Source organism: Rhodnius prolixus, unplaced genomic scaffold (genome assembly GCF_049639745.1).
Source record: "Rhodnius prolixus isolate KJV_2025 unplaced genomic scaffold, Rpr scaffold_5, whole genome shotgun sequence".
Lineage (NCBI taxonomy): Eukaryota > Metazoa > Arthropoda > Insecta > Hemiptera > Reduviidae > Rhodnius > Rhodnius prolixus.
In genome coordinates this window covers 5923998-5941138 of record NW_027411624.1, presented here as the reverse complement: position 1 = coordinate 5941138, position 17141 = coordinate 5923998, and the positions used below count along the sequence as shown (strand labels likewise).

Genomic DNA, 17141 nt, shown 5'->3' with positions numbered 1-17141 from the left:
GGTCTCTCTGAAACTAGCAATGAATAAAAATGTATAAAGACAATCATTTTATTAAAATTACAACCTTACTGGTAAAAAGAAATACAATTAAAATTATAATATGTACAACTAAATTTATGTTACATCTAATTAAAGAGCACGTTTTATATATAATTCGTGATGATGAAACCCTTTAAACGTGAACTAAAACAATTCTAATATAAACATAATTATTATTATTTCTTCATTATTCTTATCACAGCCAAGTGTTATAATAATACTTTCAGTTATTATCTAAATTAGTGAAAAAAAAGAAACTTTTCCTCATTTTTCAGTCCCCATTATAGAGTGGTAAATTTAAAGTTCGCTCCAACCTAAATTTTTAAGTACAGAAGGAAAATGATACAATTATTTCGTTATCAAAAAAGAAAAAAGGAAAATTTTCACCTGCTATTTAATCTATATTAAATTCTTTGGCTAATTTCAGTAACGAATATAAAGAGTTTCTAGCTTTGGTAAACATAGTATCTGAATTTTTAGTAGTATTAAAGTTTTGTTTAGGGCTTCTCTGTACAGACACTTCAGTGACTACGCTGATTTCTGTTGATGTTGTCTGAAAAGGCGCATAAGTATTATCGTTTACATTAACTATATTAGTGGGCAAGATTGTAGCTACTTTTGGAGTACTACCAAATATAAGTATGGGCGGAACAGTAACACTTCTTTCAGTAACACTTCTTTCAGCATCAGTTTTATACGTTATCCTATCACTACTAGTAGCAAACATTGAATCAAAATCACTATCATCAAAATCAATGTCAACGGTAAAATCATCCAAACCGCTTACTGTGATTCCCATGTCATTATCAGATTTTTCTGTAGTTGTTTTATCATCATTGTTTGATTCATTATCATTATCATCAGATTTTGTGTCCTCTTCTTCTGTTTCTTCTTCTTTATCATTTTTTGAGTCTTCATCTGAACTCTCTTCATCATCTCCTGTGGTAGTTACGTCACCTGCAAAAGGGTCATCTGAACTCTTTTTATCAGTTCCTGTGGTAGTTACATCACCTGCAAAAGGGTCATCTGAACTCTCTTTATCATTTCCCGTGGCAGTTAAGTCACTTGCAAAAGGATCGTCTGAACTCTCTTCACCATTTCCTGTGGCAGTTACATCACCTGCAAAAGGGTCATCTGAACTCTCTTTATCATTTCCTGTGGCAGTTAAGTCACTTGCAAAAGGATCGTCTGAACTCTCTTCACCATTTCCTGTGGCAGTTACATCACCTGCAAAAGGGTCATCTGAACTCTCTTTATCATTTCCTGTGGCAGTTAAGTCACTTGCAAAAGGGTCGTCTGAACTCTCTTCACCATTTCCTGTGGTAGTTACATCACCTGCAAAAGGGTCATCTGAACTCTCTTCACCATTTCCTGTGGCAGTTAAGTCACCACCTGTAGTATCAGGGTCATCTCCATTGTTTTCTGTTTCTTCAGGTTTAAAATCTTCAGCTATAGCTTGTTCATCATCACTGTTAGAACTGAAATCTTCCTCTTCTAATTCGCTTATGGGTTCAATTTCAGATATATCATCATTAGCACTTCCTGAATCGACTGTATCTTCTTCATCAACATCTCTAGTAGTACGGGTAGTTGTAACAATTATGAGGGTTCGCGGCCGTGGTGTTACTATATTCTTGGAACGTTGATTCACTTTATCATACTTTAACAAAGGGACAGACAGAAAATCACTTACTTGTGTCTGGATTTTATTGATTTTTCCATTATTCAAATGTTCAAACGTGGTATTAGAAGAAATACTATCTTTTTCATTAGTTCCTTCAGTAGTGTTATCATCTGGTAAAGTATTTTCTTCAGGCTCAAATAGTCCAGTTGTTTGGCTTTCGGTAGCTGTTTCGGGAAGTTCAGACTGTTCACTGCTTATTGTTACTAAATCTGGGGTATCAGTCGTGGAATTATTGGTTGATTTTGATGTATTTTTACGTATTTTTAGATGTCCCTTATAAGTACGAGAAACTGTGGTCCGATAGTCATCAGTAATATACGTAGGATTTTCTGGGCTTAAAGTACTAGTTATTTCTGGAAATGGCGTCAGTTCACTATTTTGTTCATAGGCGACGTTACTAGGATATTCAGGGATCGTTGAATTGCCTAACGAAGAAACAGTGACTTCTTCGTCAGTGGCATTCTGGGGTGGACCCAAATGTTTTGTTATATCTATGTCGCCCAGTTCTTTACCACAATTATAACCATTCTGTACGACACATAACACGAATGCATGCACTTTTTTAAATTTCTCCTCTTCCACTGGTGTTCTATTTGAATAATCAACAGTAGGATTTGGATATACTGGTTTCTGTGGAGTTAAGGTTGTAGTTTCAACTGTTTGCGGTTCGGTTGTAGGATTTGGCAAGATTTCTTCCGTAGTTGGCTCAAAAGGATCTGCCCTACCTGACACTAGCCTCGAAATTCCTTTCATTGGATCATTCATGTCCCAATTGAAAGCTTTCTGCCCACCAAAATTTATGGAAAGGGTTTTCACTTTACTCCGTTCTGTCCTTCCTGAAACAAATTTATAAACTTTTAAATTTCCTCCAATGCAATTTCAACAAATATAATTTTTTTCAAACACAAGTAACATTTGACAATGTGAGATCTCTTTCTCTCGACTGGGCCAGAAGTAGTGTCACTAGTAGTAGTGTGACTCTGGGTGTCACGTCACAAAGGGATGACAAGGCACATTTCCAAAATAAGAAGCCTACTACCAAAGTTTGGGCAGATACAATAAAGCCACCTTCTTGGGTGGTTAATGGGTTTTTGTAACTGGGCAACTCTATTAACTCTGAAAAGGAGGCGATATCTCGGCGGCTTTCCAACTGATACCGCCAACAACTGAAGCTTTTGAGCTGAAGAAGTTATCATAGAAACAGCATGCGACATACAATAAAATCCATTCTCCAGCCAGTATAGTAAAATTATTAAAAAGCAAACATCACAGAGAAGTTAAGAACCGCATCGTTCATTTGTGATGGAATTCATGTTTATGATCATCTGAACAAATAACAGCATTATTGCTTTCCCAACAATGCCAATCACAATTGTTTCATATTGAATGGATAAAATAGGAGAGGGTTTCTTAGCCTTTCTAAACTATATGGAAATTGCTACAAATCGAGACGAATTAACCGCATTCAACAAAGAATGGAAAGAAATATGATGATAGTAATATAATAGAACTAATAGATTCATTTACACTGTAATAGAACTTGCAACTTCTCTAATTTTTTTCCTAATTACTCACCCAACACAAAGGATTTTAAATTTTGGAATTTGGGTGTTCAGCAAGAAAAGTATGAAGCAAAATATTGCTTTAGCATGGAAAATGGCACCTTTAAATAGCTGCTCCAGTTGGTTAATGGCCGCAAGTTACCACTTGATCTTGCCTTTCTATGGCAAAAGATAGATGCAACAAATATCTCCATAGGTATTCTATAATGACTCCAGTTCCTTATACACTGATAAAAAGTAGAGGAAATGATAAGTCTTCGAATGGCACTTCGAGATCATGGAAATTAATGCCTCCTATAATAATTGATAAGTAAAACCTTGAAATTTTGAAAAAGAAGAGCTGGAAAGTGTCTTTGTTTCACCAAAAGAGAATCAACGCAAGATTATCTGAAGAAAGGCAGAATTTGTCGAAAAGCCTGATGAAATAGATCAACAATATTGGAATCAATACTGGCACCAGCACCACCGAAAAACCACAATATATGCATATAAATAAATATAATAAATTTCTTAAATAAAAATATCTAGTATGAACATTGCCAATGCCAAGCATAGAGTTTCACTCGCTTGCAATAGTGAAATTCTGCTTCGTAATGTTACAAGAAAAATAAGATACGATTTGGTCAATTTTATTGTCACGGACTAACTTTTTACACGTTGAAGAATGCATGTCATAAGTATTGGTACATTAAAGATACAGAATGACAACAGGTTGACACTGAAATACTAAGTATAGTTTAAAACATCCAGCAGACAATTTTAAAACCATTTAATATTTTACCTGTAATTATTTCTTATTTAAACATCAATTACATTTTAGTTAAAAATATTTCTTCTCCTTCTTCTTTAGAAAAATTATTGTGAATTAGTCGAATTTTCAAACAGAGTGTTTACCAGAAATATTTTATTTAGGGGTCTTAAAGTTCAAAAAAAAGACAATATTTTTGTGTAAATTGGATTGATTTTCTTTTTTTGTTACCATAATTCGTATTAATGAAGTTTTCTACAAAAATCATTGGATTTTATGATTTTATTGAATGGTTTTCACGAATATGATTTCTCAATCATGGTCATGTATTGTTGTTTCATATTTTTTACCGTTATCACATTACGCTATTAACTCCACTTAGTTCCTCCGTCACAATGAATGGAGACATCAACCAGTTGTAACACTCCTAACACAATGAACTATTTATTAATTCTCTCATTAGAAAAAAAAATAATAATAATCGCGTGACTACTGTCTTCTATAGAATTCTAGGATTTATCTGGAACTGTTTTGCACTGGTTTATTTATAACTATAAAAAGAGGAATAGTAACTGGTAGAGCGATTAGTGTAGAAGTAATTTTAAGATCTAAGAAGATATAGAAAGAAGAGTACACAATAACCCGAAGTACAGTAGACTTTTAGATTCTTTGGATTTTATTTAGCTTTTAGATGGACATCGCTAGTCAATGGGTTTAAAACAAAAATATTACTAATTTAGACTGTTTCTTTAAAAAGACTTTTCAAATTGTCAAATGTTTCTGTTGAGTACTGTTTATACAAGTTGTGATCGAGGATTACAGGGGCTTTGGGCAATGCAATCTATCCTAAACTAGCAGATCTCGTACGGTGAGGGAATAAGAAGAAATTGAAAAACGATTTTGCGAATGTAAGAAGTAAAACAATCGCCTTATTTAAGCATAAAATATATCCATACCGAAAATCGTAATAGTTTTCAGATTCATACCTTATAACCGACATTTGCTACACCCTAAAAATTACATTCTGTCACGTCTAAGGCCACAGGTGGGCGCTTCCTTTATAAGCTACATCTCAAACATTCTTTGAACAATGCTTAAATAACATTAACAATAGTCATTGATGGCAAATTAGAAAATAAAAATTTGCATGCAGTAGCTGAAGTTTTTAACTTCCTGTAATATTTAAAGTGCAATTTTAATCACTTTTTTGTTTTGAAAATATTGATGAAAATAAAGAGTAACAGTAATAGATGCGCTACATGAGAAGAACATGATCCATGCGGAGGTTGTACTGCGAGTATAATGTAGTTATAATCAGCTGACTGTAAATGGCAACCAGTTGCCGCTGTCATCTTGATTGAGTTTTGATTGTTTAATAATAATATACAATATTTGGTTTAAGTTTTGTGACGTGGGCGCTAAGGATTTTTTTTTTAGTTTCATATTCGTGACGAGATGTTTAAAAAAAAATAATAATTGCAAGGAGAAAGAGAAAGTATTTTAAATTTTTAAATAATAAAATTATTATTAGTAATAATGCCATCTTATTAAATATTTTATAACAAATACAGAAACTGTCCCAGAACTACAGGTCCTGAAACTACTTTCGAACACAACTAACCAGTTTCTGATATTAAATAGATTTATCAAATACGAACGGTTCCTTCTATTACTAAACAATTATAAAACAACTAGTCATACAAGTAGATCATTCAAAGAAATTTATGAGATATGGAGTTATTACAAAAACTGGTCATTTCATTTTATTTTCTAATTGTAAAAAGAGGAAGTTTCAAAACTGAGATTTCATGGGGGAAAATGCAATTTTGAACTCAAAAGGGCAAAATTGAAAGAAATTAATGGATGAGATATTTTTTGTATTAGTAAATAGTACATTTCTCCCTTTTCCGAGTGAGGAGGCCTCCCAGACTGAGGTCTAAAGTCACTGTCTAAAGTCTTGTAGTAATAATCATCCTGATAAGATGAACAGTGCAATGATAATGATGTTTTTGCGAGATTCACAGATACTGTTGCATTTAAACAGGACAAATAGCAAGGGTATATAATCAATAACACAGTGAGTTATTATAAAAAGAAGAAGAACAAAAATAACCCACAGAACAAGAAAAAGCGTGGCGTTTACGCTAGATCTAAAAAGTAATTGATCCATTCAAGAAGTATGAGTCCAATTTAGGAGCGTTTAGTTTTTAGTTCGTGAGAGGGAGGTAAAAATCACTAGAAAAAGTTGCATTTTTTTTTTATTATAAATAATTACAAAAGGATCCAAGTCTGATGTGGAGTTTTAAATTTTAGCAAAATATTCAAACAAAAAGAAAAAAAGATAAACTTGAGTAGGAGACGAGCTGGACATATGCCGCCAGTTAACAGGGATATTATCTTTACGAAACCAGTTTCTTGAAGGCTAAATAGCAAATTTTACTTTCGATGGGACAAGACATTTGGTCATCTATTGTATTTACATTCTTACATTATTGAATGACGTCATCTAGTAAATTATATTGAGCATGATTCACTTTATTTACTAGGATATATTTACAGCTTTAAATAACAACTTTACTGACTCAGTTCTTATTAAATTCTTATTTTTACAATTTAATACGTCTTTACGTAAAAGTAAAGTAAAGTAAAGTAACTGCCTATTTTTTCAAGCGGGGCTTAACGTCCAACTACCAATTAGGTGTCGTGGACGGAGGCGACTAGCAAACATACTTTACTTAATAATACGTCTTTAATTTTTTGGGGTATCACTAAAAATTGGGCAATGTAGGGAAATATTTACTTATACAGCAGGAGTGGAGAATATTTGCTTTCTCTTACAGGCCATAAGAAAATATAGAAACAATATGGAAGCGACATGCTGCTCCTAATTTAGACAGATTCAGAATTTAGCGGAAGAAATGACACAATTAAAAGTAAGATTATTATAACACTGACTGTTATTGAGAAGTAAGTGCATTTATAACGAAATTAAAATGTGGAGCCTCCACAAAATTTGCAGGTTGTACTGTTACAAAAGCAGATGTGGATAGTGGGGAAGCGCGTCAAAATGGAGTTGGGATGTCTAATGACGCAAGCTTACCTACAAATAAAAACCTCATAACCTTTTCAGCAATGGTGAAATAAACGTAAATTAGCGCGATTTAAACTAAGAACATATTTTCTACACGCTCCTTTATATTTTATACCTCAACATAACGTGGTCATTGGCTCCAGACAGTGTTCTCTCGATACAGGCAACTAGACATTGTCTAGCACTAACTAGACTGTGAACTATAAGAAACTGTAAGAAGGCCGACAGCTGGATTTAAACTTGAGAATCCACGACAGCGAAATAAAGATGAAAAAGTTGACATTTTCCGCCTTAGATAGCAGGATCTGACTTTTCGATAGATCTGATGAAATGCAAAAAATACACTAGGAAACCGGAATTAACGAAAGTCCAGTCCAGAAGTTATTTTAGATAAATGTGAGAATTGTTTTTCTGGATCATGCATCCGCGAGTTGTAGAAAAAGTAGGATAAAAGGTAAATATTAACAAGAGAAAAATGATGTATGATGTTTAGAGTTCAGGGAAGCAATAACAGTAAATTGGTTAAAGAAAATTGCCTTAACATCGGAATGGATTATCACGGATCAGAAGAGCTTCAGATCTTACGTAGAAAGAAATATGAATACAGAAAAAAGAGAGTTCATAATCCGCTAACAGAAAGAATCTAAAAGGGACTAGACCTAGAAGATAATAGTGACCAAGCACTACAATAGCGTCAAGATGTTGCATATGATATTAGAAAACAATTAAAGCCTATTATTTAAAAAAATCAATAAGTACAATGATCGCTTTTATTTCTTCAGAAGTTTTTTAGCCCACTTATTGTTTTTTTTTATTTTTTGGCCCATTTTAATTTCAACGATCTAAAGGTTACAGTTAATAAAGAAATACTCGCCATTTTTAAAAAAAGTTAAGACTCGTTAAAGTCACTTTAGTGTAATGTTGACAATATGGAAACGGAAGGGTGATTAAAAAAAAACAAACAAATCTGCGGTAAAACTTTTAACAGTTAACAACAAAATTTCCTCATCAGAACCGTATAATAAACGCAGTTTGAGAAAATAGTGTGTAAATTTCAACTCAGATTTCATATTTCAGTTTTCATGAGTTTGTTTTCCTCGTAAAAAGACTGAACGATTTGTTTCTTCTCAATCTCTTTCTCTCTCTGATTTGATTTACCAATTCCACAAATAATAAGTCTATCACATTGATTTGAAAAAAAAAATCTGAGAAAATTGATTTAACAGGATTTCTAGCGAAGCTGTGACATTATTGATCTCTTTTAAAATACTGTTTCAATATATTGTACTAGAATCTTTCTTTTAAACAAATTTTCTTTAAAATATGGAATATATATATATATATATATATATATATATATATATATAAATATATTTCTCTTAAAACTTTAAAAGAAAAAAAATCTTAAAATATTTCGTTCTTTAGATACTACACAAAAAACTTAGGATGTCATGTTACATAATAAAAAGTTGTTGACATTTGTACAAATAATTGTTGACAAAAAAAAATCAATTTCTACAAAGAATAAGTAAAAATGTTAGACTCATAAATTCCTGGGTTTAAAATGAGAAATAAGATTTCTCATAATCTGCACCCAATTTTAATTTTTAAATTCATCTCTAAAAAAGGTTGGTCAGAACTACAATAATGTGATACGATTAGTTTTTAAAACAAATTCTAAGAGATCTCTTAGATTATTGCTTTCAAATTAATTTTAAAAGGCGAATTAATTTGATGTATTGGACTCCCAAAACTGATCTCTTATCACCCACATTTCAGGGGGGCCCTACAGACATTGAGGCTAGATCTTCGAGGCAGGAATTTCGCCATAATATCTCTCTATAAAATTTACATAGGTAAAACAATTATAATCGAGATTTAAAACAAAAAACTGGTGTTAACTATTCTGTCACTTAAGAGAACTTGACGCATTGTGAATCAGTATCCTAACTAACACACTGACTTTCCCAACACTTTAATACCTAATTCTAACAAGTAGTTGAGTTTAGCGAACCCATAGACGCACACTAGCTCACGTTCACGAACATTGAATCAAACTTATGCGTTGTACATTTAAAAGTGAACGAACAAACACTGAAACTAACAGATTTTTAGGTAGCAGCGGATTAAATGTCATATTTAAGTCAAATGTAAACTAAAATAGATTAAATAAGTCAAAAATAAACTAAATCGAAGAAAACTCTAATTTAATTAAATTTTAATAAGGTTCTACATATGCATCTCAATGAAACCCAATATCTGGCAACCAAAACAGTTTCAAGAAGGCTTTCCATTACAGGCTTCATTTCAATTTGAATCAGGGTATTGCGAATCCTACAATATGTAGGTAATAACCCTATAGTCGGAACCCCCAGAAATCGCCTCTCTTGCGTGCCTCCAATTCTTTATCAAGCTTACTGAGAATTACGTAAATAAGATAAAAATTTCAATCAAAATGAAGGTTAAAGAGAATCCTATGAGCAATTTTCAAGAAAAGACGCGTTCCCTAGTTGTATACAACAATGCAATTTCAAATCTCAGGGAACCTCAAGTCACAAAAATCTACACCATTACAATAATTTCCCCTACAAGGAAGATATTACCTAAATAATAAATCTCATAACTAATATTTCTAGTAAAAATTCCAATTTTTAGAAAAGAAATAAAAAAACCAAAAGAAAATAGAGAGAGAAAAGAAATTTTTCAAAAAAAGTATAAAAAGAACAGATGGTGTTATTCACTTTAACCAAATTGAGGTCATTGGAAGTATTTATTACACAATAATTGTGTATGAGACTTTGGTTTTTTAGTAAATGAAATTAAAAAATTATAATAATAATTGCAACTTCTTAATTCCAAAAAGTAGAATTAAAAAAAAAAAATTGGCAATTAAAACATAAACACTACCAGGAGCGCTGGTGTTCGGCTAAAATTACATTAATTAGTTACAACTATCGCGTTCAATTAATGATGCAGCTTTTTAGCACAGATTATAAATTGTTTAATTAAATTTTCAGCATTGAAAAAGTGCTAGAATTATTTTTTTGCATTTTGTTATGAAATAATTTTTGAAATTATTAATATATTATCTAAATTAAAAACTAGACTTACCCATAATTGCCATTAATAAAGTTATATAAACGATGCACAACATAACTGTCTATTTTTTTTCTTGACGTATTAAAATAAAAATAAAAAATTAAATGAAAAACTAAAGCAGCGTTCACTTGACTAGGGTATCCGAGTGACTCAGCCTTCACCAGACTAGAGGTCGCTCTATATAATTTGTCGTACACTTCCACCACCTAGAAAAAGACGACGTACGCATGAATGGTGCGTGCGTGTATTCGTGGTTTGTTTTTTCTTGAGTGAATAGTTAATTTATTAATTTAATTGTATTTTTTAATTTTGTAATGTCCATTTTTAAAAACTCTTTAAAGCTTCAAGGTCAATTTTTTTTTGTTTTGGGAAGGGATCTATTTATAAGAAAGTGTGATGATTCACTTCTTTTTAGAACAGTTGTGGGTAAATCCGGAATCATTGAACTGCACAAGCAACAATTGCACAAAAAAGATCTAGTGCGATCCCTCTCACTATTTTCTCAGACCGCAGTTTACGTAAAGATTTTTATTTTTTTATTTTTTAACTTACAATTTTTACGAAAAAAGTAGGTTTTTTTTTTTTTTTTTTTTTTTTTTTTTTTTTTTTTTTTTTTTTGGGCGCATCGACTGCTGAGGTCATTAGCGCCCCTAATCATTTTAATCTTCTCTCATCTTTTATCCACTCGAGCTGGGTCGGCACGCGTCACCTTCGGGCTTCCACATACTGCACCTTGCTGAGCAAGGTAGGGTGGAGCCCAGGTATATTGGAGTATATATCCCACTCATCCCCTCTTGTCCATCGATCCAGTCGACGAGGGGGAGAGTGGGACATATTCGTGCCTTCCCCTATTTACATTAACTTAAGATATTAACGCAAGACCAAAAGTGTTTTATTACCGAATATAAATAAACCTAATCTACCATAAGGAGGCTATTTCCTTAGAACTATGATAATGTGCAGTACTTTTAACAAATTTTCCTGCACATTCTAAAATAAACTTAGTCTAAAATTAACCTAGAGGGGTTGAAATACTTTTATAAAATTTCTTTCAACCCCGTACTGTGATCTATCCTAAACATGAAAAAAGTAGTTGTCTTCAAAATTCTATAAGATTATTATTTTACCTCAGTACTAGCTTCATGGCCATTTTTATGGGAGGAAATATCTATATTTGTTACCCTGGTGCAGATAGTCGCACTTTCCACGATTTAGTGAATGCAAGTTTTTTTTGAAATTTAGAATCTTTAAAAAAAATACAATATTTATTTAGCTAAGGGGCACTTCGCTTTTCTCCAAATTTTGAGTTTCCCACCTTCCCAGAACTTCCTTTGTGCACACCAAATTTAAAGAAAAGCGTTGAGAGTCGTTTTCATGAAATGCTCAAAAATCTAAACAGGAAAGTATGGCTTACAAGAGTTTATCTAAAACGCCTGATGTCAAACTACTCTTTCATACTCAGAGAATCTCAAAACAAGGCATTTCCGGTGAAAAAGGAAAATAGAAAATCTGCACGATTACAATACCCTCTCTTACTTAGGGAAGAAAGAGAAAGTAAAAAGTAAAAAAGTGATAAAAAAAAAAATCGCCTAAATAATTATAGTCGACATTACATAACTATGTTCTTTTCCTCGTAATAACATCTTATCACCAATTCTTGTTAACCCAATTGGCAAAGTAAATTCAGCACTATTAATTAAGAAATAAATTGGGCAAAAATTAGTTCGGTCAAATTTAAAATAATTTAATATAATCACCTTCTTTTTCCTCATTTAGAAATAAGGTTCATGGTTCTTCCTCTTTCTTGTTACTCAATCTTCTTAAAGTAGAAGAATTGGATGCTCGGTAAATCACAGTATCCTATAAAAGAGAAATAAATGTAAGCTAATAAAATTTTTACAAAAATTACGTTCTAAGCTTAAAGAAAAAATGAATAAAGCTAATGGGCTCAGGAAGCACATGTAATCGCATAGGCCTGGCCTTTCCAGGTTCTGTCAGGAAGAGGAGGAAACGGCACTGCACGTGTTGTGTCAGTGCGAGGGGCTCTTATGGCTAAGGATGTTACTTTTCGGGGAGGAAAAAACCAATGCCTGTGAACTTTACCCAAGAGCCCGCTCTCCAGCATTAAGAGTCTGATTAAAAGGACAGGTCTGGAGGGTGAGCTTTAGAGTGAGGGGAGCCACAATAGATCCAAATGGGTCTCATTAGCGCCCTAGTCTAATCTATCTATCTAATGGAGCTATTTCTGAGAATCGTTTAAGATTCTTGTACTCACTACTAAATCTTATATATTCTACTATTTAAATTTAATGCAAAGATTGCCGAGTTTTAAAACGCTTTCTTAAACGTTATAGTAGATAGAACTGAGAGTTAAGCAGTGTTTTGCTGGAATCTTTAGCCCAAGAAAACTGTTCAAACTCTATCATTCTCTTAAGGTAATTAGAAAAGAAACGATGTCGAGAGAAAACAAACAGGGACGTCCCAATTATTTCGTTAAACAGGCAATGACAGAATCAGAATTGTAGTAAGAGAAAGACGTGTGTGTATGTTTGTGGTATTTTGAATAGATTGGGCTGTGAAAGGATGCAAAATAGAACATAATTCCTGTACAAATCCTGTCGTATACAGTAGCGCCAAAGAACTTTTTACAATTAGATATTTAATTAATAACAAGAGATAAAAGTAAGACCTCCATTTTTAAACAATTATTTTTCTAAGATCAATACGTGAATTGAAAGTCAGTTTAAGTTCAAACAATACTCAACAAGATTACGAATGGAATTGTAACTGACGAAAGAAATACTGTCAATAATACAGCTAAAAGCAATGAGTAATTGTCTACACTTAAGAATAAGTTATAATTAACCGACTAACGGTAAGCTGCAACTACGTCTAAGTAGCAAACGTGCTTTATCAGTTTTGAGTCATCAGTATACAGTAGAAGAACAGAGAATTTAATGATGATCAAGTATTGAAATATTTAATAAAATTTGGAGAAACAATTGCTTCTCAAGGTATTCTAGAACATACGTCTTAAAATATCAGAATTTGCTCATTATTAGACCATAACTAGTAAAATAAATCAATATAGCAAAAGAAATCAATATAAATTTATAAAATCAATAGTAAAATTTTGAAATCAATAGTTAATGATCTATTAAACAAATCTATTAAGATCTAAAATACTCGAAGATTACGAATGGAATTGTTGCTGACGAGAGAAATACTGTTAATAATACAGTTAAATTAAAGTTAATTAAATGTTTAAAGTTATTAAATGCTTTACAGAGAAGTCGGTATAAATAACAACTTGATAGCCAATATTCACAACTCACCTGTCAGGAACTTAGTCATAACTAACAGATTAGCAAGTGTGAAAAAATAAAGGAATTTTGAAATGCATCAGCTGTAGGCGCTAAGTATAGTACATGAAGGGATGTTTAAGTTAGTTTGCTACTAATTAATTTGCGTGAATAAGGAACAAATGACTCATTAGTTTCTCGATAACGTCTAATAGGTTATGCAAACTAAGCATTCAGTGAAAAGAGGCGATTTAAAAAAACATGAGTATTACAATGAGAGAAATTTACTTGATTCTTACCAAATTCATATGGAAGGAAGACATGTTAAACGACTATGATGTTCAAAGATGTAACTAAAAATTAAAGAATTCTCGGTTGAACTTAGATCCTCGAAAACAAAAGTTCATTCTTTCATTATCTTGCAATGTTCGATCTGCAGTAAAACAATAAAAAGTAATGTATTATACAAATAAATAATTTATAATGTCTCACTCAATACTTGATGTAGCGTTGTCACATTTGTCATTATAACATCTTCATGAGTTTTTATTGTTGAACTCCAGGTTAGATCTTTTTAATTGGTTTTCTTCCAGTTTTATGTTTCAGATTTTTAGATTTTACAAAGAATTTGCCTCGCAACATAAAGCTTTTGACGCCTTCTTACCACAGCTACCTCTATATTTGTAAGTGAAATTAAAAATTCTTTAGATTTGATGATTTCCATTTGATGAAAGTACGAAACTGGTCAAAATAAAAGGAAAAAAAATCATCTCATGAAGGAAAAAGTCACCTGATTTTAAGATATTAGTGGGGTAACTAACTTCTCCATGGATTCGTACCACTGAATCACATCCCTTTAAATATTCTAAAGAAAATTGATGATTATGGGTAAATATATACTCTCTAATACCTGTTGATAACCCAAATTCTCCAGGATTCTAGAATCTTGAATACTTCTTTCCTAGCGTCTCTTTTCCACCATCATTACATTTTCACTAGATGTTCTAAGGTGACTGTCTTTGCTGTCTTTACTCATCTTTCATAGCAAGATAGTTAGTTGGGCGATTAAGACTCTGGGCTATGCGAGAATTCCTCAAAATATCTCTGTTGGCCTAGTTTCTTTACACTATAGGAGGAAAATAAACGATATCTAAATCAGAAAAAATAAAAAAATATTTGTTATATAAATTATTATTATATAAACTATAAAAAATATAATAAACTAATTTAGAACATTCACTAAACTACTTGCAAAGTAATCAACTAAAAATTGCCCTACTGTAATATTCGGATAAAGATTTCGTTCAACTGACCAAATCGGGAAAAAGTTTATCAAAGAAAATAACTAAAGAAATATTCTGTTATTTAAAGTATAAATACTAACAAAGAACAGAAATAAGGAATACTCTGAAGCATAAGTACAACTATGAACTTAATATTACGTTAATATGTTAACAACAATTAAATATTATACCTAAAAAATTCTTGTTTTTCCAAAGCATTTCCAATAGTTTCTTGATCAAAGAAAATATTTCAGTTTATTTCTTCCCAAATCTAAAAACTAGTATTTATGTTTGTCAAATATGATTTACGTCTCTTGGTTGATAGCACAATTCACCTTTAATGCTTCATCAACCATTATTACATAATCTTTGGTCATAGTTTCTGAAAAAAAAATATATAGTTATATTTTAGGTAAAACAATTTTCTTCTTTGTTTCTTATATGTGTGCAAGTTGATTTAGTTCTTAATTAAACCAAGAAACCAAATCAAAAAGAACAATATAAAACTTAAAATGTGCAAGAAACTAAATTCGTAAAATAAAATGTGAACTAAAATATAATCAAATGATGTTTATTTTGTATACTAAGTTTAAGCTAAAGAATAATTTAAATGCAATAAATTTATTTCAATTGTCCTTGTAAGTGGTGTGTAAAATGGTTACTAGGAGCACTAAAAATCAACCGTTTAATACTAGAATGCTGTCTAGATGGCAGCACAAGAAGGGTTTTTGTTAAGTTGGTCTTTTAATTCTCAACCGGTTATGTTACGAAAGTTACGTTATGAACTGGTGCCAATCTACGAAAAATGTCTGCCGGTCCGTGTGAAATGGATATAAATGCTGCACTTCGCCTCTCAGAAACGTAACTTTAACCCACGAATAACAGATTTGCTAACATAGAAGCAAAAGCAGACGGGGCACTATAGGCCACACTAATTTTACGTTTTTTTGCATTATATTTTCAATCTTGATTGTTCACCGGTCCACAACATAACTCCTTCATTTTTGACGGTTCGCGAGAGTCAAAAGGTTGAAAAACCACTGCTTTAACTATAGATATTCTTGTATTTTTTTTTTTTTTTGCCTACGTTACGACAGGTACGCTTGAATTCGGCCATCCGGCAATGCAACATCGATTTAATTTACAGTTAACTTTATTCATTAATGATTCTCTTACCTTAAAGTTATAGATTTTGAAATAAACTGCATCTTGGTTGCATTAGACCACGTCGGTCTATTCGGTGGGAGGTCATTGAGTAGGAGGTCTCGGTCTCTGGAAATAAGCATCCACCTCTCTTCTATTGAAGACTTATTGGTAGTCAACTGTAAAAACTCTCTTAGGCCAGTACAGCTAATGTGATAGTTACAGCATTTTGTTCTTTTTTATTATTATTATCTGCAGAATTCGGCTTTTCTTTTTTTTAATAGGTAAGTGGCGTGATCACAGGATTATATGCTCTCCGCTCTCTAGCTTCTTGATTTCCGCTTAGCTTTCCTGCAATAGAAGTTAAAACATCTTATAAATAACAGTAAAAACACGTTTGTGAAAAAACTCTGTGATGAACAGTCACTAGCCTTTCTCTTACTACTATTCTCAAGAGTCTAAGAAGAATTTCTTTTCCTATTCCAAAGATTTGAATCATATTAAATTATTTATCAAATTATGTAGTTCATAAAACTGTACCTTGCACTGAAATATAACCTTACTGGGAAGCCTACCCCTAACCTTCTCCCCAGGTACTACCCAAAATCGATTATTTCTAGATAAATGTTAAATAAATGTACGCTTAGATGCGAAGCCAACAATCAACAAAGACGCCAATGTTGAGAAAATCTTAAATACGTGAATTTTTCATTAAGCACAGAAAGAGATTCTCAAATCCTCAAACTCATATAAGCAACTAGATACAATGAGTTTTACAGAACATTGTAGGAGCCGTTTTGGAAAAATTATTAAAACAAAAAATAAAAAAATTGATTCAGAAAAGTCGGTTGACTAAAACCTAATTTTGTTACGACTGAAATATCAAATTTCAACTTTCATTTTAGAGGTTTGGTGAATACCACACTTTCACACTAAGTTGAAAAAAATAAATTCGAACTTTGAGGACCTCAAAACCATTTTCAATGTAAACTCAAAATAAAAAATCTGCATGAAAAGAATACTTTCTCTTACTAATGGAATTTAGAGAAAAGAAAAATAGCTTTTGTCTTATAGTTCGTAATTTTCATGAAAACCTCTTCCTAGAAGAAAAGAAATTACAAGAAAGAGTACTACCAAAAACTGAATATAACTTCCAGAGAGCGTTGACTGTGTATATATTATAACCCTGA

At 32.0% G+C, this 17141-nt stretch overlaps 1 protein-coding gene across 5 annotated transcripts in view; it reads right to left on the bottom strand.

Annotated features, from left to right (window-relative positions):
- Positions 1-34: 34 nt before the first annotated feature.
- LOC141458014 (uncharacterized) overlaps positions 35-17141 on the bottom strand; it is a 26409-nt gene continuing 9302 nt past the window's right edge. Inside the window, exons 1-8 of one of the 5 annotated variants that reach the window (XM_074135495.1) lie at positions 16383-16398; positions 15985-16302; positions 15000-15190; positions 14436-14675; positions 13825-13958; positions 11981-12083; positions 10236-10429; positions 35-2559 (exon numbers count right to left, since the gene is read on the bottom strand). In XM_074135495.1, coding sequence (XP_073991596.1) covers positions 434-2559; positions 10236-10278 — 2169 coding nt within the window. In that variant the 5' untranslated portion in view covers positions 10279-10429; positions 11981-12083; positions 13825-13958; ... (2 more) ...; positions 15985-16302; positions 16383-16398 and the 3' untranslated portion in view covers positions 35-433. Of the gene's footprint in view, positions 2560-10235; positions 10430-11980; positions 12084-13824; positions 13959-14017; positions 14036-14435; positions 14676-14999; positions 15191-15984; positions 16303-16382; positions 16399-17141 lie in introns of those variants that run through there. The other 4 variants (XM_074135498.1, XM_074135496.1, XM_074135499.1 and 1 more) reach the window with 4 other exon arrangements.